Genomic DNA, 23,809 nt, shown 5'->3' with positions numbered 1-23,809 from the left:
CAGTTCTTGCTGCGAGGCTGCTGCAGAGGCATTAAGTACGACCTCTTATTTAGGAAGGGAACTGGCTTCTGAGAGGCGACCATGCTAGGGTAGCCTCCAGCTACTGATTCTGCAGGAACAGGGGACAATTGCTTTGCTTAGGTATTTCTTTTGTGTGTGACATCTAATACCATTTGGAAATGCTTCTGGACCCACAAGTTTTCTTCCTTTTTTCCCCCACTGCCTTTCTTATTTCCAATTCTGAACCTTAAGAGCCTAGCATCCTTCAATCAAAAGACCCGGCTGGCAACAAGATTAGATCCTCACTCCCATAATGACCAGCAGGACAGGTATGAAGATCCAGCTTCACTTCCACTTTCTGGTTGGACCATAAAGGGCAAGGTCTTTAATCAAAACCACACAGTACTGTCAAAAAGAATGAGGAAGCTCTTTCTGCCCATGTGTATATGTTAAGTAGGAGGTGTTAAGTATGTAACGAAAGGTCAGAACAATGAGAGCGATATACTCACCTTTTGGGAAAAAAATGAGGGGAAAATATAATATCTTTATATTTGCTTGTATTTGCATAAGGAAACTCTTGAAGGAATAGAATGGATAAACCCAAAGATTCCAGGGCTGGACCATCTGGGTGTAAAACCCTGCTCCACCACACAGCTGAATGATCATGGGCAAGGTACTTAACCCCTCTGTACTTCAGTTTCCCCGTTCATAAAAAGGACAACATTACAGTATCTGCTTCAGAGCTTGCAAACAAGTTAATATACACAGAACACTGTGTGACATGTAGTAAGCGGCAGGTAAATGTCATTGTTATTACCGATGTTATTATTGTATATCTTTAAAAACGGCTACCTGTATTATTATGGGGGGCCGGGAGCAGGACGGCAGGAAGGAGTCAGAGAAAGAATTTTGACTGCACACCTTTGTTTGTATACGTGACTGAGATAATTATTCTGAAGACTGAATTAAAATTATTAATATTGGTTAAAACTCATTTGCTGCAAATGGATTTCAAGATCTGGCCTAGTTTAAAGCTTACTAGAGTCACAGCCTTTTGTATTAATTGTTGAAAAGGCTCCCTAGACATTCCGTTTTTCTGTTTTCCGCTGTGGTTTTACTCCTCACCCGAGCTTTTTAAACTTCTTAATAGTGTCAATAATAACGATAATAATAAATAGTTTTGATAAGTACCATCTTTGATCACTTACCACTTTTCATACCTCATAGAATCTTTACAACTCTGTGAGGCACTAACCCCGTTTCCTAGAAAAATATTAAATCTTGTCCAAGATCACAAGGCTAGACATAGGTAGAGCTCAGGTTTATTCTGATGCTTAACACCAAGCTCCTTAGTCCAGCATTTCCTGCCCATGTTAAAATTCAGAGTCCCAGGTCTCTCCTTAGACAGAATTGGTGTCTTGGGCCAGGCCTGGGCATTTGCCTGCAGATGCTCACGTCCTCTAGTTTGAGGGAAACAGCACTAGCCATGGGCCATCTTGGCTCTAACCTTGCATTACTATCTCTACTCTTGTTTTAAGTCCCACATCTATTGCTGAAGCCAATGGAAGCAGAAGTCTTGCTTGGCTATTCCCACTACTGGGCAGGGTGGAGAGCATCAGCTCACCCAATCCTATCAAATGCCACTGTCCAAACGGGCGCAGCCTCTGGGCCCCTTGGCTCTTGGCCAGAAGGACACATACGATGTGCCTTGGGAGGTGTGACCTTGTGGAAGGTGCTCCTGGGCAGCAGCTGGGTGCATTTAGGGCCATGCATCTGAGATCTACGACTCTCCATGAAACCTGCAAGGTCTCCCAGGGATGGCAGTCGAGTTGAACATTAAACTGAAATTCCTTTGTCGACACAACCAAAATGCTTCCAGGAAATGCCGCTCTGCCTGCAATGCCAGCCTTATTCTCCCTGTGTGTGTGTGTGGGTGTGGGGGGGGGGAGGGGTGGAGGCGGGGAGGGGGAGGGGGTAGGCTGCATGATCCCAGTGCCAGCAGCTCATAAAGAGTTACTGTCTGTTTGGAAACCAAGTGCCAGTGCTCAGCAGATCATCAGATAAACAACTGCTCTTGGGAAGGAGCAAGCGCCTCAAGGGCTCCAGAGAGATTGTGCTAATTAATTAGCCAATGGCAGGAAGGTGGCAAGTGTCCACAGCTTAGGAGGGCAGGCTCTCCCAGGGGCGGGGCCGGGAGCGTAATAAGAAGATTTCAAAGATCCAGATTAGAAGCTTCTTCAGCTGGCAATCATCCCCAGGTCTAAAAGTGGCTATTCTTGTTCCAGTTTCACAGGGCCTTTCTGCAGAAGATGCTGGGACAAAGGAGAACTTCTGTGACACAGACCCCGACAGGTGGGCATGCTGAGAGCCTTTCAAATCGAGATCAGTGAGGACCATTTTTTCTCCCTAAATCAGATAAATGGTACAAACGGTAGAGGAACGACTTCAGATATTCCCTAAGTCACCAGGAATAAGGATCATTGTTAATTATCAATGTTAATAATCATTACCTCATTCCACAAAGTCCAGACGAGCAACATGGAAAAACATAGCAAATAAGATAAAAGCTGGCCTGGATATTTTTTAAGCCAGATTCTATCGCTTCCTGTTCTACGTCCCCTCCCTTTTTTTCCTCCTTCTCTTGCTAACTCTCTGCTGATAACTTAGCCTTTACCTTGACCTTTTTCACACTGCGGAAGACTTGGGCCAAGAATACTGTGCTGAGAGGAAATATAGGATTCTTGTTTTGGAACCTGCTGCTCAGTGCAAGGCTCATGGTAAACCAGACTAGTGAATCAAAAGTTCTAAATCCTCTTAAAGGCTCATGTGTTCCACAATTGGCTACAGATTTTAAAAAATAAATCTCACCACAAATACTGTTTAGGGCCAGATAAGCAAGATTACAACGACTACGATGGCCTGGTAGAATGACTTAGTAAGTGCATTTAAGTGCATGAAAGAAAATACAGCAGGCGGTTAATTTACAGAAGGAGGTCGGTTCATTGTGACGCTTCCTAACCATCCTGACTCTTTCTGGCGTGTTGTATTTCTTCATCGATTTGGGTGAGTACCATTGTCTTCATTTTCCAGATGCGTTCAAATAAGCTCAAATCTCTGCTAGGAACACAGATAATGCCGGCATCGATTATCAAGAAGGAACTAGATTATCCTGACTTCTTAGGTAGAGTGCCATCTTTTGGAGTCTCAAATTTCACACTGTGAGGACAACTCAGTCCTTTCAACAACGTCAAGTGGCAAAAAATCACAACCAAGGTCTGATGGTTTATTTATTATGCAGAGACTTCCTTGAATAGTCTACAGCAACTCGTACCAGAAAGCATTACAGAATAAAAGTATCCTGCCCACTTCACAAAGAAGTGAAAAATCTCAGAAAGTGCACAATGAACTTGTATAATCCACTCTGGGTGCAAGTGTAATTTCTCCCATCACTGGAGTGAATAAATACAGGTTTCATCCTCTTACAGATCCCCGAGGCTGCTCAAAACATGAATTACGCCCTCCTAAATTTGGAAGGACGATAAGCTTGCAAACCCACTCCTGATTTACTTCTAAAGCGTCTCCATGAATAGGGTTCCCAGTAGGTCCCTCCGTGTGCAGACATTCGTCAGCATGAAAGTAAACACACCCCCAGGCACACACTTCCCCAGGGCTGTTACATTCGGAACCAGAGCTCTGGTTTTCTTAGTTGCTTTGTCTAAATATTTTTGGGATGATTCATTCATGGTTTAACATTTCAACAGAGGGCATCCCCAACAGTTTTCACATGCCAAGGGACAGAGCAAGGCTGAGAGGAAAGGAAAGAGAGAAGGCAGTACCTCGTGTCTCCATCCACAAGCACCCCCCTTTGCATCAGAACGAGGCTTCGCCCTGTGATGACGGGCAGCGAGTTTCCTTCTTCTCTGTAATAATAAAAACTCAACATGCTCAGAGCTCAGCAGGAGAGAGGAGACTGGCACAGCCCGCCTGGCCCTGAAGGCCCGTGACTGAATCAGCAGTGAGCTGCCCGCTGGAGTTTTCCATAGGACCATTCACACTGGGGCTGGGAAAGTCACACTGGCCTCCCCCTTCTCTGCTGACCGGCAGAAATGCCCAGGCTCCACACTGCAGCATCCTCCCCACCCCAGGACAGCTCCCAGAGACAAAGAGACTTTCTGTGAGCATGAGGTCCAAGGGCAAAAGGACCCGGATCTCCACCAAGATGCACCCAATAGCACCATCTTTAAGAACAAAAAGCTGGAGACCATAGGGGAATGGCTAAGCAGGAGACGGAGAAATGAGTAGAATGAAATCCTACATAGCTGTTGAAAGTGATGAGCATGCAGAGGCGGGCGACCCACCAAAGGGCCTGTTCTACAAAAGGCGGCACACACCACACGCAGAAATTGTAATACATGTCAAATGATATATAAGTATGTGGACAAAAACAGGAAGTGAGTTTGTGATGAATCAAATAGTTCAGATTCATTAGGTTACTTCCTTATAGAGGTACTCAAAGTAGTAATGTAAATAATACAATAGAAGATCAGAAAGGCATCCCAGGTACCTTAATTTTCACATGAGGAATATAAATGTTTTTCAAAGGTCTTGAGTAAAGTGAATGATCCAGGAGTTACTCCAGTTTCCCATCTCACACCTCCAAATGCAAAGGGGAAAATGTGAACACATGAAAACCAAACATTTATCTAAGCAAACAACTCAGCTGGGCTTTTCTCATTTTCCTGGTTCAAGGTCACAGTCAGCGAGAGGTATGAAGCTGATGAAATGAGGTTACGACACCTGCTCCCCTGGGCAAATCTAAGCATTTCCCACCCTTACGTCTGTGAATGAGAGAGAAAAGTGGCTCTGTGCATTTTCCTCTGAAACTCAGTTTGCATAAATACATTTATATTGGGAAACAGTTTAAAATAGGCTAAGGAGAAAAAGACAAGACTCCCTCGAACTTGTATCCCCCTTCACATTGCCCTCCTGCTCCTGAAAGAAGGAGCAGAGAGACCTCTGACAATAACAATGACAAAGGATTTAACAAAAAATCCTCCAGGAGAAATAAAGGGCCGAATTCTATTTAAATAGCCTAAAACTCAGTGAAAGGTACAGTGAGGTCTGTACGATGGCTGCAGGCTCCAGGATTTAGAGCAGTTAACGTACGTCAGCCTTCATCCTTACAAAACTACCTCGTCTACCTTTGTCACTTTCATCTGAGGAGCACTCACACTCACTAGACCAGATGCCTGCCACACGGAAAGCCATAAGCGTCAGCAAGCTCGAGGCTGTGACATGCAAGACCATATGCATATTTATGACTTGCGACCACGTGTTCCCTTGAGAAGCCACAGGTCTTATTTTCACAGTACTTTTCTATTACTCGACTTAAGTTTATACTAACAGTGTTTTAAAATTTGTTACTATAAAAACCTTATCATCTACTTCCCTTCCTCACTTTTTTCTTTTAACCTTAGAGCTTATTTTTTCCCCTCCGGAAGAGCTAGAACCTATAACAAACGGAGGTATGCTAAACATTTATACGGCGTCAAAGTTTCTCGATCTTGCGGCCATGTCCTGGAGATGGGCCTCACTGTTCTCGAAATGTGCGCTTGGCCTTCTTTATCAGAACGTCCACAGCCAGCCCTGCTGGAACGGCTGTCCATATACCATTTCTCAGATGAGGTAAGGCAGAAAGGGAATACTTTCAATAAAAAAGTAAATTTGCCGACCCACTTGGGGAGAAGAAAAACCGCTCTACTGGAGGATTAATGTAGTTGAACAGTTTCATGCCTCTGCAGTTGTGGGTGGCACTTGACATAAGTGGGGTGAGCACTAGATGCCCGAGTGTTGGTCCTTGGTCCTGCTGGGTGACTCTGGGTAAAACACTTTACCTCTCTGGTCTTAACTTCCCTTGATCATTATAGAAGGGGCTGAATGAATTACCTTTTAAAGGGTCTTCCAATTTTAACTTATGATTGATTCTATGATTTCTTTCTCATTGGATAGTTCGGCAAAATGACAATTACTTTGATTCTCAGGGTGATCCATCCACTGGATGGGTATTCATATCCCTATTATGTGGATGGGGAAACTGAGGCTCATAAAGGTCAAAAGACTTGCGATAGTCCCCCAACTGGTGAATGGGTGGCAGGACCAGGATCTGAACCTGGGCGGTCCAACTCCATTCCACCACTGTTGTCCTTTTAAGTGGTATCATCGCTGCCTTAAATGTAGCGCTAAATCTTATCACTATACGTAAATTTGGGAGACAGGCATCCAGTGTTCTAGAGTCTGGATTTAAAGGCTTCCTTTATTAAAAAGTAAACGCCTTCCATAACTTTTAATGTTCCTTTCCTTTCAGGGGTCCCAGACCTGGCCTCTTTCAATCGCAGGTGTGACTGGACGACTTTCGCTTAATTTGGAACATATTTTTTGGAGCGAGTTAAGGTCGCTTTCTTTTTTTTCCCCCTCCAATTCGAAAGCATTGCTTCTTATGAAACACTTTTTTCCTCCTTCTCCAAAGGAAAAGGCAAGCCACCTGGATCTTTCTTATAATTACACACATAGCCCATTTTTTTAATAGGGATCTGTTTACATATAACACTTACTGGTGGAGAAACCCAAGTTGCCAGGGGAAAGAGGAATCACAACCAAGTAGCATTTATTAAACCCACTCCAAAAGGATGAAGGTTGGAACGCAAAGGTGATTTAGAGGAGAAAGCCTACATCGTCTGAGCCACTGCCTCAAAATCGGGAGTTTATCGAGTCCTGAAAACCAGCCTTTCTCCTGCCCTCTGCATTCAGGAACTGGAAGGATAAACAAACGCCTGGGCAGGGACAAACAGACTCCAAATAGGCCCTGGGGAAATCTGAGAGTATGGGAAATCTGTCGGCTGCTTTGTTTTTTTAATTTCCTTTAATATTGTCCTCGAGCAGAACTCAGAAATGAGACTGACTTCACAGCTGACCTGTTCTTGGGCGAGGCCATCATCCGGGATGCTGAAATACAAGACCAGGGCTTGGGCTTGGACCTACAGCAGCTCCCAGTGATAGTACCAGGACAAAACTCACCCCGTCCAAGGGCCTCCACCCACTTTCCTAGAAGTGGGGCCGTGTGTTCCCATGGGGGCCCCAACACTTGGAGATGAGCTCTTGTAGTTCCCCGATAATCCCAGTGCCTTTTTTTCTGACAACTCAAGTCTCAACTCCTCCTCCGCCCTCCCTCCTTCCTCTCTCCAGCCTCCCACAGCTCCAAGTCTGCACCCTACAATTCGGCAATTAGTTATTTTTTGTTTTAGCTCTTTTCTATACCTGTGCCTAGACATTCAATGAGAACCCAAGTTTACATTCAAGGCAGGAACCGCATCGTTAACCTGGATAGTAGGTCACCTGGGCTAGGGGTATTTTTACATGAAGATGGGTCCCTCGGCAAGTTCACCAGTGACACCAGGCCTTGCTCCGTAAACTAGCGCTCATAAGGAATGCGTACTATGCACACACTCGTTTCTCCTGTTATTTTTCTAAAAGCCCAAAAACTTCGCTCATTTTAAATTAATATATTGTATAGTTTTCCTTTGTGGTTTTCTGTATTTTCCAAACGTTCTTCAATAATCAGAAAATTAGAAAACATTTCAATATGCTTTTGTTTTTTAAGGGAAGAACAGTCTGGATTATTCAAGGCCTGATGGAATGGAAATAAAACGATGCGGTGATGCCATCTAGTGGCCAAGAGATTAAAAAGACAGGACAAGGCCAGCGAGTGCTGCCCAGGCTTTGGCGGGGAAAGGAGGCTGCTTCTCGTTTCCCAGAATCCTTGAGGTGTCCAGGGTAGGGTGGGTGGCCAGCTGTCCTCCCTTAGAGACACGTCAGGGGTGCTACTGCCTCCTTCTCTGCCCTACCTGACAGTAACTCTGACACCCTGGAGAAGGGAGCTGGGGACGGGATGGGAGGGAGAAGGTGCCTGTCGCCAGCTGCAGGGAGCACGGAGGAGCCAGTGAGGCTCCCACATGTTGCACCCACACATGTGACAATGTGGAATACAAAGTGCCCCGCATACCGAAGAGGGGAAAATGGGAGCGGCTGTTATGCCTCCCTGATTTGCAGGAAACAATCAACCTCTAATGCTGTTTTAAGGGGGTGAATGACCAGATCCTCACCTTCCACTTGTATTTTTTCCTAAAACTGGTCTGGGTGAGAGACACCACCTCCCCTTCCCCAGTCTCCCACTGTATAAAAAGGGCAGACGTCACCCACCCTGAACCTTGGATGATGGTGAAACCTCCATGTCATCTGACAAAGGGACAACTCAAATATTAGTGTCCATCGGTCTCCTTGAATCAGGCAGTGTGGTGAGGCTTCCTACTTCTACTTATATCTGATAAGGGTGAAAGATGGCATTAGAAATAGGGCTGTTGTAAATTCAATTATATACTGGGAAAAAATATATATATATATAGTTCAATGGAATGGGAGTGATATGGCTCTTGTCTAACTCTGTCTCTTTCGACCCCTTATTATTATGCCCAAAGACAACATCACTGTTGAGCTAAAGCCCTGAGAGCAAAGCAAACAATAATTCAAGGATGTAAACACAGGCTTTATGCCCCCTCGTCCGTCTTTCCTTCCCTCTCTCCTTCCCGTTGTCCATTCATCCAAGAATCAGAATTCTTTCCCTCCCCTCTTCCATCCATCTGTCCCATCTATCCAAGAATTAGAATTCAGAAACAAGGTGGTTGTCATAGGGATGCCTAATACCGTTTACTGAACAGAAAAAAAAAAAAATGGTATCAGACCTTTACTGATTTAAAGTCTAGTGTGGCTGACTGGTTTGACAAGAACTGGCTTTGTCAACTAGATTACACAGCAGACATTTCCCATAAATGAATGAACTATATTTGCGGCTCAAAGGTTTTAACAACAACAAAAAATATTTTTAAAAGCATACAGTCTAAAGTATTTTCCAAACAAACAAACAAACAAAAGATACTGACTAATGTTTGTTAATGCTAGTTTAATTATCTTATCTCTGTTGGAATATTTTGGGTTAAACAAGTTGTTTCTAAGTAAAAGAAGAACAGGTTTAATGAACAGTTGTTTGAAAAGTTTTGGTAAAGACTCTTTGGTATACTTCCCAGAAACAGAAAAAAATAAACGTCTCTAAGGGTGGAATAACAATTCTTTGGAAGTCAGATAATTTCCAGTTCCTAGTTTTCAATACAATTGAAGAAGGACCTAATGGAGTTGTATTTTTGGCACATAACTTGGAAGGAATTCAAAGAATTAACTGACATTATTATAACAAAACTCTTGCCACTCCATGTATTTATAATCATGGTTTCTGAGCCTGTATCTCTAAACATGAAAAATAGGAAATAGAGGTGATACCAAACTTTCTTTCTAGCAATTAGTATTATTTGTCCTCCTATTCATAAGCTAACTTTAAAAGCCAATCCATTCCATTATACGTTGCCATTTCAATGCAATTTCCATTTAATAATTACTTTGAAGAATAACGATTTAATAATGTGGATAAAGAAAAGGGGTTCTATGGGAAGTAACCTCACACGGTGATCTGATCATAACTTCCTAACTGGGTAGGTCATGGTCAGTAGTCATGCCCCAGGCCTATAACTTGTTTTATTTTTAAAAAATAGTTTTTAATTTTTTAATTACAGTTGATATACAACATTATTTTAATTTCAAGTATATGACATAGTGATTAGACATTTATATAACTTTTTATATAACTTATGACATGATCATCCCAGTAAGTCTAGTACCCATCTGCCATCAGACAGCTACGATATTATTATTGAGTATATTCCTTATGTTGTATTTTACATCCCCACAACTGTTTTTATAACTGGAAATTTGCTGGAACTTAGGGCAAGTATTTGTGAGTAAGTCCATGTGTGGTCCCTTTAAGAGAAACACCTGGGACTCCAGCTGTCCTATGTTGCACCCAGAGTCCACACTGATTTTTACAGCCAGATGCTGTGGAGACTCTTCGTCTTGGCACTGGTATTCTGGGTTAGGAAGCCTGGTGTGGGGCTGGAACCCCTCGCTCCTCAGGGGAAACCTTCACAACAGAAAGAGACCTCCTGATTTTTAACTGCCATATGTGGTTGTGGGACCATCCCAGTCTTTGTCTCCACCTCTCTTATCAGTCTCAGTGTGGCTTCTTCCATATGTCCTTAGTTGTAGGACTTTTGTTCAGCTAGACTTCAGGTGATTTTCAAAGATGGTTGTTCTATAGTTTAGTTTTAACTTTGATGTGGTCATGGGAGGAGGTGAGCACAGCATTTACCTATTCTGTCATCTTGACCACAAGTCTCCAAACTGATAACTTCTTCAGTGAAAGGTTTTAAGCCAGCCTTGTCCACTGTCCTTGTGCATTCAGGTTAATGTACCTTTGAAATGCCAGGAGTAATACCCCTCAAAAAGAGCATTCACCCTCAAGACATTACATGAGCTCGTTAACTATCCTGTAATCCAATCTCCTCATTTTCTCCCACCTCCATATATATTCCCTCCTTAATTTCAAATTCGTAAAAGAAAGTGCAAAACTGTTACTCTCTAGCGCATCTGAGATCTTGCTCCCTGGCATATGTTGTCAGTTTGGCTCAAATGAACTCTTAAAAAAATTTTCAACAGTTTTGAACGTTTCTTACATTGACAATGATACCAATGACTTATCAACATCTATTTCTTTAGATCAACTGGGATGAACAGCTTAAACAATGACTTAATCTAGAATAAATTAACGGCAACTCAGTATAGGAAAAACTTCTATTAATATTCATGATACTTGGAGAAATGCCTTACGATTTACACATATGTACATATGCATATATACATATGTCACAGCTGTATGGTGAGGTGATCAAGAAAAGACTTTTAAGCAACTCAATCTATTACCTTGCAATAAAATGTTGTGTGAAATAGAATATAAAAGAAATGAATTCAGGGGAAAAAATAAACATCATAAAAATTCTAGCTGTTAGAGCTTGTTCACATGCATTTTTAATGAACAGAGGTAGTGATAAAATTATTATGGATTTATTTATACTGTATCTGCCAGATATATTTAAAAAATAATTTTTATATGTCAATATGTGATATACCATTCATTTTCATAATTTCTGGGAAGTACATCAAAAGTTTTTACTAAGCCTTACGAAATGATTATCACATGATTCCTGTTTCTCTTTCGCTTAGAGGCAACTTGCTCATCCCAAATACTCAAAAAATTGGGAACTGAAATATTACATCCTTTGTAACTATTTTAACAAGAAATTTATACATCACCATAAAATGTACGAGGGGGTGTACAGTTTTACATTATTTTGGAAAAACATTTGAAGGCCACTGCTCTGAAGGGTTGCAGTGGGGAGTGGTTTAGCCTAGACCAACTGACCTCATGGCTTTCAAAAGTTTTCAGGCATCGGAACTGTATTTTCTGGTCAGTTTGTTCAGTGTTCTTGGCCCTAAATGGCAGACAATGCCAATGGAATTTGGATCCAGGATGCTGGGGTCTCTCTACTTTTCTGAGTTCAGTCTAGCCTGGAATGACCAGAGGCTCTCTCTGGGATGACTAGGCTGGCCCTCACCTCCTGGGCATTGCTTGGGTGCACTCTCTAACCTCAACTGTAATCCCCCTCCCAGGTGGGACCTGGCTTAGGAGATATCAAGAAGTCTGATGCTTCTAACTCACAGACCACTTCTGCCTCTTATCAGCAAGCCCCCCACCCACTGCTCCTCATGACCAAGGTTAAGGGGAGCTATGGGGCTTTCTCACATCCCTGCAGCCCTACTTCTAAATGGAAAGCACAGCAGGACCATTAAGTGAGAGGATCCGGTGCTATCTGGGTTCCAATCTCAGCTCTACCATTTATTAACTGTCATCAGGAAGGCAAGCTATGAAACCTTTAAGCACCTCAGTTTCTCTACCTATTAAATGGTGGTAACAATAGAACCAACTCCTGGTGCTATGAGGGCTACATGGAACATTGGGATGGCATACGAGAGTTTAATAAATGAAGTGATTATTATTACTATTAAATGTAAAATTTAGAGTTTTAAAAGTGAACTCAAGAAAGGAAAAAGTGAAACTTGGGAGAGCGGATGCTCCCCTCTTCAATGGAGCACCTTTGATAGCACAGGGTGGGTGTGAGCCCAGGCTCTGCTTCAAAGGAGGGTGGCTGCCAATCACCTCTGACAAGGACAGCCCCTCATTCTTGGGCAGCTAGCTGCCATCCAGATGCACAGCCACTGAGCAGAGGACCCCCATGGCGTGGGCTTCTCTCACATCCGGGGTTGTCCCAGAAACACAGGGGACTCTAATGTTGTCACACAGAGACAGCAGAATCCTGTGCAAACCTTTCGTGCATAGCATAAACCCCTTCCCCTGAAGGGTCTCCCTCTCCATGGGTGGGTGGGGATAGCAGAGGTGTGGCCGGGCGAAGTGGCCCAGGGCCCCTGAATAACCCAGCCAGGAAGGAAACCTACTTGACCAATGATGAGACAAAAGAGGACCGGTCTGGCTTAGCATCAATTGCATCTTGGCTTGCTGAATCCCCAGCTCCCTGTTCCCCAACATAGCTTCCATTGTCTGCCATCTGGGAAGAGAGAAAAAAAAAAAGCAGAAAATTGGTATCCAGTGTGATATTTTTAAATAACACTCATTAGGTAACACAGGCTTTACTTAAGCCTAGAGATGAACAGCCATCATTGCACACTGAGGCTCCAGGGGTTCCGCCCCATCGATTCGTTCAAATGCCTGAGGGCTAAATCTATTTCGGGCATAGTTCCAGAGACAGGTGTAGGGTGGGGAACAAAACCAAGTCCTTGCCCTCGGGGAGCTTCTAATCCAGCATGCACGATTTTGTTAACTGCTCTCTGTATACAAGAAGTTGTGGAAGGTCCATCGAGGTTTTTAACAACGATGGGCTCCCCTAAAGTCCTGACAGGTTCTAAGGTGCTCATCCTTCGCCTAGCATCACTCAAACCCAGCTCAAAAACAGAGCAACCTGCAGTGGAAAGCTCTGTTTCTGTCTCACGGTTCTACCATTTAGAGTTTCTCAAATCTATCTGATGTTCGATAATCTTCAAGAAATCCCTATGACCTAAAAGGTCAAGTCTAACCCCGTTTCACTGGATTTTAAGGCCCTTCAAACTATGACCCATTTCTTGTAAATCTGTAAATAAAGTTTTACTGGAACACAGCCATAACCATTCATTTATGAACTGTCTGTGGCTGCTTTCCCAGTACAATTGGAGTTGAGTAACTGTGACAAGGGACAACATGGCCCACAAAGCTGAAAATATTTACCACTTGGCCCTTTACAAAAAACATGTGCTGACCCCTGATTTAGGGTATCAGCCAACAGGAACCCCTGCACGCCTATTTCTCCCTCTACTTTAAAAAGTAAAAATAACAATATGAAAACAGAAACTCTTATTTGTTACTGTTTTGATAGCATTATCTTATTTAAATACTTCCAATAATGCTGTTAGATTATCCCTGTGACCAATAACACTGTTATATCAGCCCTTTGATCACTCCCTTTTGACAAATGAGGAAAGCTGAGGCTGAATAAGGTTAATGACTTGTCCCAGGCCACAAAACTAGTAAATAGTAGGACTCAGGTCTGAACCAGGAACAAGCACTCCAGAGGCTGCTCCTCCTCACCACGCCATTTAGCTCCCAGCTCCCTAGCTCACTTGGGCACGCTACGCCCATTTCAGGTTCTGTCTGGGCTCATAGTTCTCTCTGTCCGGGAGTCACTACCCACACATTTGCTGGACATTCCATCTTTGCCCAGCTGGCTAATTCTCAATGTTCAGAATTCAGCTTAAATAGCACCTCCGCAGAGAGGTCTTCCTTGATTACTCCTGTCTTACCGATGCCCCCTCCCTGTCAACTCCCATTCCCTTCCTAGCCCCTGTATTTGTCTTATTTGCACTTTGCTTATTTCTTGGCTCAAACATAACAGTGTGAGGTCATCATGGCACAGGCACCTGGCACACAGCGTTGCTTATTAAATATTAATTGAACGGAAAACTGGGAAATTAGCTAAAAGTGATGCAGCTGGTCAAAAGCAGAATCTATTCTAGATCAGAGGTCCCCAACCTCTTTGGCGCCAGGGGCCGGTGCTCCTGTGAGAATCTAACGCCTGATGATCTGAGGCGGAGCTGACGCGGTGATGCTGGCACTGGGGAGCAGCTTCAAGTACAGATGAAGCTTCGCTCGCTCGCCTGTTGCTCACCTCCTGCTGTGTGGCCCGGTTCCAACAGGCCATCGGCCCGGTACTGGTCCGCAGCCTGGGAGATGGGGACCCTGTTCTAGAGTCATTTCCCCTAAATCAAGTCCCTTTTCCTTCCCCTTGAAGGAACTGGCTCTCCAGAAGGAAGAGAAAACCCTCCAGACTCATTTCTACTGGTTTCAATCTCCAAGCCACTGCATAGAGCACCCCACAGTCGGCAGATGCAGATCCGCCTTCCTGTTAGGCTCACCCAGGGACTTTTTCACTTGATGGGAAAACAAAAGAGCCTTTATTTGACAGAACATATTGTGCCCTGGAGCGCAAGTAATGACTTTTGGAGATGGGGAAGAGAAGGAAGCCTGCTTGGAGGGAGGTGTCCAAGATGACAAACCAAGATGAGTTCCCAGTGGCATTACCATGTCACCTTCCAGCTGACCTTAGGCTTGAGCTGCGTGGTGAGAGGAGGACTGAGAGGGAGACTTCCATACTGGATCTCTACAATGTTTGTGAGAAGTCAGGTGGCCACCTCGTTTCTCCACACGTCACCCACCCCCACCATTGCCACCCAGGTGTTTCCAGGTGGGAGGAAGTTAAGATTTTTCAGGTTAGGATTCAAAATGTTTCTCAAAAGCAGAGATAACCCCACCCCCAGAGGAGATAAGGGTAAGTCCAGCCATGCAGAAACGCTCAACAGTTTTTATTTTATCTCCTTTATATAGACTTCATTACCTTTCAATGTGGACTGGTACTTCACAAAGCACTGAAGTATTTTAAAAATTAAGAAGTTAAAGTTAATACAAAACCCACCAGAAAAAGACACTAACTTCAACATGTGGTATGTAAGCCTTGAGCCTTTTGGAAACACTAATCTTGGAAGCTGAATCTGGGACTTGTGATTATAAAACAATGTGACCATTGTGTGTGTGTGTGTGTGTGTGTGTGTGTGTGTGTGTGTGTAAAGGAAGACCCCGAGCGAGATGGCACCTAAGAAAGGCAAACATTTGTTTTAATATTGTTGGGACTGCTGAGAAGATATCTGGAGACTCTTCTTCATTCATTCATCATCAAAGTCTAATGCACTAGGCCGAGTGCCAGGAGGTGGGGATATACTTTGGAGCAAACTGATCTGGTCTTGCCTTGTCGGGGAACCGAAATTGTTCCCCATAAAAGGACCCCACAAATGTCAGGCTGCTGCTGTGGCGAGCGACACAAGTACCAGGGGGCCCAGCTGGGCCTCAGAGGAATTAGGCAGGGTTCTCAGGAGAGGAAATGTCTGACCTGAGGATTTGAGAAGGGGAGGTAGAGCGAGCGGGGTGAGGCGAGGCAGGCAGAGGGAGGAATTGCACACTCATTAAACATCTGACATGTTCCATCAAAAGAGGGTGCAGCTTATACTCCTTCCCAGCCATTTGGAGGGGGCTTTGGGCTTAGCTACAGAGATGTGAGGTTCAGGCTGATTTCTACGGTTCAATGGTGGGAGGTTTTCCAGAGCTTTCCCATCAAACACTAGGCCAGAAGGGTCTCCTGGGTTGATGCTGAATGCTTGTCTAGGGAGGCAGCAAGCATCCCTTCTAACGGCCTGCTGGAGTGTATGTCTAAAACAAGTTAGCGTGGCAGGACTTGGCTCTGGGTCTCTAAGGCTGAACATTTAGTGACTTTCTTATGCCTGTGAAGCTGGGCTTGAATTCTGGGTGAAATCAAGTTCACCCAAGGCAAGGGTGGTGACTGAGTGGAGTGCCTATCTCAGTCATATCATTTCACTCAGGCCAAGGCTTAGTGTTGATCCCTTACTCCACGCATCTTCACAGCCTGCCAAGAAAGTCCAGACCTATCTCAGCTCTCCTGTGCCTGGAAAGGGCATGCCTGGCATTACTTTTCCTGTGTTTGTCCCCTTCTCATGCCTCAAGCTCAAAGAGCAGTCATGCAAGGGATATTGCATATTCAACTGTTAAATATGTCTACCTTCTCTTTAAATGAATTAATATACAGGATATACACAAAGCATTACCAATACCAGACACTCAGTTATTATTACTATTATTATTTGCAGATTGAGAGCTTATGTACTTAAAAATTTTGAATCCTTCAGTGTCCTGAATGAACTGTTGATATGGGACATGCAACAGAACCAAAGGGACCGCAGGAGGGTGGTGGAGAGCTGAGTCATGGCAAAGAGCAGATCAGGGCTTAAATTGGCTCCTCCATCTATTAGCCACAGCACCTTGAACAAAGTACTCGATTTCTCCCCAGTTTTAATCTCCTCATCTGTAAAATGGGAAACAGTGATGCCTCAGTCACAGGTGGCTGTGAGGCTGAATGGAATGATGCATGCAAAATGCTAAGCACGTGGAGAACATTTTAAATGCTTAGTAAATATTCCCTGCAGAACTCAAGGCTAAGAAAACATTCAACTGTCAATCTTCACCCGTACTTTTAAATTACATCTATATTTTAAGCAGTTTTTGTAGCGACTGAAAACAAAAATCTTCTAGTGATTATTTCTACACGTGTTTATAGGTGACTGACACACATCAAGCAGGAAAATACTTCCTGAACTTTTTTTTCATGGAAGGAATGAACTCATTGCAGCCACTCCCTCCCAAAAAAGACAATATGACTTCACCCCATTCCTAAAAGGCTCAAAAAGCAGCATCTCTGAGGACCTCCACCTCTCACACTTGGAAGGATGAGGGGGCTCTGCTGGGCACTCAGGTACTCCACTGTCACTTGATGCTCACACTATTTATTGCTAGGAGACTGGAGTCTTTATCTTGTATTGCAGAAGAAACTGGTTTCTTCAGAGAAGTAACCTGCCCAAAGCCACACAGCAAAGGGGAAGCAAAGGTGAACTGTTAACTTCCTATCAAGATGCAAGTCAGGCTGTACATACTCTGAAGGAGGAAACCACTTGTAGGAAAAGTGAGGGCCAAATAGACAGCCCGTCCAGGAGTTCAAAGTATAGGGCCTGGGAGTGACTCACACAGAATCACACGTAATTTGACTGTCCCATTAACGATAAACTTTAATACGGTCACAGGTTACAAAGTCACCAGCAGCCTGAGAGTCGTGACTTTTTTCACTTCAAGAGATGTTCAAGAGCCCGACACAAGGGTTCCCCGACAATGACAATAGCTACGTGTGGCGTAGGAAGCCTAGACAGAGAGGCACTGCTATGAACCAGTCAACCCCTTCCGTTGTCGCTGCAACCGTCAGCCCAGACTCACCATGATTCCCATTGAACACCCAGGCTCAGAGAGGGCCAAGGCCCCACAGCTGGCAAGCGGGGACGCTGGGACTAGAACCCAGGGCTGTCTGACACAGCAGCCCTCGCCGTGAGCCCTGCGTGATAACGAACCGCTCCTTCTTTCTAAATCCACCTCCCCTGTTCTAAATTTCGAATAGTACCGGGTGATGATGCAAGCCCGCTGGCTAGGACGGAAGGGAGGAGAAGCAGATCGAAGCAAGCGACACCAGGGGCGCGGAGAGCGCTCCCCCCAGTTTCAGCGCGGGTCTTCGGGCCCCCAAGCCCCGCGGGACCCAGCTGCCCCCAGACTTCACTCGGGGCGCGCGGGCGGGCGGGGTGGGAGGCAGGGCTGGAGGAGGAGGAGGCGCGCCGCCGACTGGCGGGAGAAACGTCAGCGGAGGCGGGGGCCGGAGTTACCTTTCCCACGCGGCCTGGTGGCCAGGACTTGCGGCCGTCTCTGTCTCTCAGCAGCCAGGGTCCCGGGCCACTATCACCAAAACGAAAGTAAATGCCCCAGAGCTAGTGGAGGAGGAGTCAGTGGCCCGAGACGCGGAGCCGGGTGGGGCTCCGTGCACCGCCCCCAGCTCCGGAGGGCGCGCTCCGCTGAGTGGGCCGCGCCGCAGGTGACTGCTCGCGATGTCGCGCGCGCCGTCGGGGTTGGCGGGCGCCCTCTGCAAAGTGGGGCGCGCGTTCCGCCAGGTCGGCCGCTTCCACCGCCCTGAGCAAACGCGCCCTGGCGAATTCGGCCGCGCGCATGCTCCTCGGAGAACTCCCGCGGCAAAGTTGCCGCGCGCGCCAAAGAGCGTGCGGAGAACAGTCTGCAGGGATTCCGGGGGTCCCGCCGCCACGCTCGCAGTCCCCTGGCGGGCACGTTCTGCAGCACTGGCAGGGCTCAGTGACTCGGAGAGCGCGCTCGGCAAAACTGCCGCACGCGGCGTCCCGAGCCACACGAACGGAAGCGCGCGCCCCGCACACTCCCGGTGCTCGAGGATGGGGTGCTGCTCAGAGCCCCCATTCCGCGCCTCCTTCCCCCTCCCGATGCAGCCCCCAGTCTACATCTCGACTCGGGCCTCCACGCCAGTTCCGGGACTCAGTTCCCATAGCCATAGCCTCGATCCCAGCCTCTGCGTTTCGCGTCCTCTGGGTGCTCGGCGCCGGCGTCTGCAGGCATTACCGTGTTCAAAGGAGGAGCCCCTCCAGCCCCGGTGGGATCCGCGGTGGTCTTCTGGCCTTCCAGAACTTGCGGCCGCTTGCGAGTGCGCCTGTGCTCGTATGTAGGCGGTAGGAAGCTAACTCAGCTAATTTGTCTGTGTTGAGCGCCCTCAGGCGTCAGCCTCGGAGTATGTGACCCTCTAACACACACTTCCTCCCTCCCTCCCTCCCTCCCTCCCTCCCTCTCTCCCTCTCTCCCTCTCTCCCTCTCTCCCTCTCTCCCTCTCATCTTTCTTCAGCTCTGGGCCTCCAAACGTGGCCTCTAATGTCTTTCTTGCCCAGACTCTTCCGGAGCAGGTAAGGATGCTGTGTTGGTTTAAGAAAGGCTGGCTGCAGGCAAGTATAAGGGGATAATTATAATTTATTCACTATGTGAAAATCCCAAATTCCTGAATATTTTTAACAAGTAGTTACACCATTCCCAATAGGACTGTTTTATAGGCTGAATATTCATACCCACCTAATTCATTCATTAATACCTAATGCCCAATGTGATGGTATTAGGAGGTAGGGCCTTTGAAGGTGCATATACGTAAGGGTGGAGCCCTGGCAAATGAAATTAGTGCCCTTATAAAAGAGGCTTGACAGAGCTTTCTAGTCCCTCCCACCGTGTAAGGACACAGCAAGAAATTGCCCTCTGCAAGCTGGAAGAGGGTCTTCAGAGCTCAACCATGCCAGCACCCTGATCTTGGACTTCCTGTCTTTAGAACGGTGAGAAATTTCTGTTGTTTACAAGCTGCACAGCCTGTGGTATTTTGTTATAGTAGTTAGAACAGACTCGGATAGGTTGTAAGACTCTTTATTTAACACCCATGTTCCCGTTGGGGATAAACTAAATCATTGTAGAAACTAAGATAATTTACTTTTTAAAGGAATTCAATTATGAATCATTTAAGAAGTGAAAAATACCATTAGTAAAGCAAATAAGTTACTCTCTATGTAATTTATAAATTGAAGTTTTTGCAGATCATTCCTGAAATATAGTAAAACACAAAGCTAGATCTGGAAGGAGATTTAACAACTAATCTCTATTCTCATTTTATATAAATAATCTGAGGCTCAGAGAAGTTGCTCACATCACAAGCTTGCTAGTGACATAACCAGGATCAGGTCAACCTAGAAAAATAATATTTTCCATCCACAGGGAGGCTTTACCGTAAAATATAGCGTGCAAATGTTAAAATGATTACACACAGGCATTCATTGCTGGCTCACATAGATGGTTTGAAGGGAGATGTTCTTGTTTATTAGCTCTTTATTGTGGGCTGGTGTGAGGAACCTCTAAGGTATCACTGAGAGGCTGCATTCTCGTAGTATTAACAGATAGAATCGTGGAAATATGGAAGGAAAGAAATAATTTTGAATTTTTCCCTCTCTAATAATTGTACTGGCACTTTGGATCTAAATGACATTCTATTCTAGTTGTATTTCCTGTGTCTCTCTAGCCTTGGTGTATGACATTGTTTTATGCTTCCTTTCCATATACACATGATTAGAGCTTGAGTCTTACTCCACGCCTCAGAAGAACCCCTAAATTCACGATTCGGGTGATTTCCTAAGGGTTGGACTCATGGGTGCTCCTGAGCTAATCCCTCTGGACCTCCTTTTGGTCAGCAGGCCGCTAATATTGATGAGCTCCCCGTGACCACCTTTATTCTGCTGGACACAGCATCCCTAAGGGGGTGCCTCCAGCAATTGTTTCTCCAGTTCTCCGCAACACAGTTCAGTCCAGGTTGTGGTCTCAGGGGTCCCCAAACCCCAGGCCACAGACCGGTACTGGTCCCTGGCCTGTTAGGAACTGGGCACACAGCAGGAGGTGAGTGGCCAGTGTGTGAAGCTTCATCTATATCTGCAGCTGCTCCCCAGGGCTAGCATCACTGCCTCAGCTCCACCTCAGATCATCAGGCCTTAGGTTCTCATAGGAGCACCTGTCTCTGGTGCTAAAAAGGTTAGGGACCCCTGATATAAAGGACTCCATGGGAAGATATCCCAAAATTAAAAGAAATGTCACTTTTAACACCCATAGGCCCAAACCCAAACCTTGACCGAGGCAACAGCGGGCTTCTTCAAGCAGAAAGAATAAAAAGCTCAGGGTCCATGCAGAATCCTTTTCTTCCCTGAATGGAGAAATTCATGTTGCAATCGTTATCGACAAATCTCCTGCAAGATCCAAATGCACCTTTTTTGTTTGTTCTGTGAAAATATAACAGGCCGTTTAAGTATTTTTCTTTTGCCTGTAGCCTGGTGTTAAGCTTTGTCAGTAGGAGACGCTGGCAGGAACTTAGAAAGAAAAGGTTTGCTTCTCAGTGTGTTTGGCATGCTGTGGCATAATCGGGCTCCTGCTCAGGATTTTGTAGCACACCTGGCTTCCCAGTGCTCAGCTTCCGTTGTGCCTGGTGGCCAGCAGCTCTCAGCAGCCAGCAAATTCCCCAGCACTCTCTTCAGATGCTTCCGTAGCAGAGTGCCGCCACTGAAATACTTCCCATGGAAAGCTCTCTTTGGCACCTAGAAAGCAGATTTCCAGAAAGTTCTTTAAAGGACAGATTTCTAGTAAGTTTCACTGGCACGGCACCATAGTGACTTCTGTGCCATCTAGGCCATGCTCTCTCCAAAAAGGTTTGGACCTCAGCCCTGGGGCAGGAAGAGGGCTCTTCCTTAGGCCCCTTATTTGAGCTCTAGGGATAATGACATGTTATGTTGTTATGTTATATTATGTTATGTTAGTTTACGTTACGTTACATTATGCTGATATGGGCTAGATTGTACCCCACACATACTCAAATACATATGTTGAAGTCCTAACCACCACTACCTCATAATATGGCTGTACTTGGAGATGGAATTTTTAGAGGTAAAAATGAGATCATGAAGGTAGGCCCTAATCCAGTATGTCCTTGTAAGAAGAGATTAGGACACAGATACACACAGAGGGAAGGCCGCATAAATACATAGGGAGAAAATGGCCATCTGGAGGCCATGGAGAAAGGCCTAAGAAGACATCAACCCTGATAACACCTTGATCTTGGACGTCTAGCATTCAGAACTGTGGATACTAGCATTCTAGTCTGTGGTACTTTGTTGTGGCAGCCCTAATTAGTTGCTAGGGCAACTAATACATATGTTAGCTGCAAGTATATTATATCTACAATTGCTGTAGTTTTTACAGTTCTCTTTACTTCTTACTAAACCATCTCTTGATATTCCAATCCCCTGTTATAGGTAGTAATTTGTTATATTAACTTTCCCTGTTCAGATTACCGTGTGGTTTCTCTCTCCTGACTAGACCCAGATGGATAGACCAGAGTTTCCCCCAATCCAAGGGTTGCCTCTCTTCTGATTTCATGGTCTTCAGCAGTGGGAATATCCATGTCTTGACTCAGAGGAAAATCTCCATGCCGCCCACAGGGTGTGTCGTGGTCCCCTGACCCAGGAGACAACCACAGCAGTTGGATATTATTGTTCACACTTGGATAAGACTCCATCTGCAGACAGTAAAGCCCAAGCCACATGGGACTGAACCAAGAGAATGCCAGTCTGGTCGCTCCCGATGACCTGTGAGCAACCTTTTAGGTCAGGGGTTCGCGCACGGTGGCCCGTGAGCCGTGTTTTTGTACAGCATACAAGTTAAGAATTGTTTTCACATTCTAAAAGGCTCGTTAAAGGAAGAAAAAGAAGAGAATGAAGATGCAACAGAGATAATTATGTAGCCCACAAAGCATAAAATATTTACAATCTGACTCTTTACAGAAGAACTTTTTAGACTCTGTCTTAGACCAAAAGACACAATCCCATCTCCAAAGCAAATGGTAATTTCAACAAAAGAGTGGTCTCAAACCAGATTTAGGTTTGAGGGGAGGCAAAATATTTCTCTGATTTTCCTAGGCACAGTCCTTCCTGTGGAACAAATTTACATAAACAGATGGCTTGCTGAAACTCAACGTGAAGCCTAACCAGTTAGGCAACTTCACCAACCTTCAGGCTTCCCTAGGGCAAGGAAAGATATTTACCTAACTTGGCCCCACCATCTAATGGCCCTTGACTGCACAAAGGAACTTTGCTCTGAAGCCACCAACTCCGCATTATCAGGTGCTCATGGAAATTTCCTCTCAAACACCCTCAACAACCAGCCTCTTCCCCTTGGTACCCGTAAGCTCCAACAGATAGGGATGAGGACGGAGTGACATTTCCAACCTGGGAAAGCATGAGAGCTCGAGACAACGCCCTGCTTCGTGAATTTCCATCCCCAGTATCTGGACACAGCGTTGCACACTGCAGAGGAGTACAAGGATGGAACAGACGTGACAGCCTCAGCCTGAAGAGCAGGCAGTGGGAGTTCATGGCATCTCCTATAAATACTTTCCTTTGCCCTGCCCACGGCCAGTTTCCTTGAGTGACTGACCCTTGGAGTACCCTATGCCATATTCCCTAGGCTCACTGATGCATAACACCAAGGCCTCCTTAAGTTTCTGAAGCAACGTCCCTCTACTTGCCGGGCCTTAGGCTTTCTCTGAAGCTGCAGAATGCGTTCAGCTCATGCAGACAGGTGTCCCCTAGTGGTGTACGGAAGTTAATGCCCCCGACAGTAACTTGCAACCAAAGGGAGATGAAAGTTGGATGGATAAGCATCCCAGCCTCCCGTTCTTCAGTGGGACAGTTCTGGGGCACATTCTACAAGGTTCCTCAGAGTGTCTCCAGTAAGATTGAACCCCACTTGTTCACAGTGGTAAAGAGTTCAGAATATGCCTTTACTGACTTCTCCCTTCTCTGGCTCACTCACCTAAAACCCTCACTGTTACTTTGTGGTATGAACTCCCCCCAAAATTCTCTGCACTCAGTTCCTTGCCTCAGGCTTTGCCTTTGGGAGAACCTAAACTAAGGTAGACACACACACACTCAACATGAGAAGAACAACCCCAGTCTAACCAGAGTGGCGGTGACAGAGTGAAGAGCTGGTAGCTTTCTCCTCACTTCTCATTTGTCATCTCTCTGTTATTTCAAAACCATTTCGCATCTACGGGAGGGTGCTAGGAATGATTCAGTGTCAGGAAGAATTACCTCATAGTCTGGATGACAGAACCAAGGTACA

The 23,809-nt window shown here is 45.5% G+C and overlaps 1 protein-coding gene across 5 annotated transcripts in view; it reads right to left on the bottom strand.

The window, feature by feature from the left end:
• The window catches only part of CASP7 (caspase 7), a 29,290-nt gene extending 10,469 nt beyond the window's left edge, over positions 1 to 18,821 (bottom strand). Inside the window, exons 1-3 of one of the 5 annotated variants that reach the window (XM_036222763.1) lie at positions 17,492 to 17,657; positions 12,511 to 12,620; positions 3,837 to 3,920 (exon numbers count right to left, since the gene is read on the bottom strand). In XM_036222763.1, coding sequence (XP_036078656.1) covers positions 3,837 to 3,920; positions 12,511 to 12,620; positions 17,492 to 17,503 — 206 coding nt within the window. In that variant the 5' untranslated portion in view covers positions 17,504 to 17,657. The other 4 variants (XM_016146355.2, XM_016146354.2, XM_016146356.2 and 1 more) reach the window with 4 other exon arrangements.
• Positions 18,822 to 23,809: the final 4,988 nt, after the last annotated feature.

The sequence above is a fragment of the Rousettus aegyptiacus genome, unplaced genomic scaffold, assembly GCF_014176215.1.
Source record: "Rousettus aegyptiacus isolate mRouAeg1 unplaced genomic scaffold, mRouAeg1.p scaffold_m13_p_6, whole genome shotgun sequence".
Taxonomy (NCBI): Eukaryota; Metazoa; Chordata; class Mammalia; order Chiroptera; family Pteropodidae; genus Rousettus; species Rousettus aegyptiacus.
The sequence above is the reverse complement of the archived record's forward strand: the minus strand, read 5'-3'. Positions and strand labels throughout refer to the sequence as shown.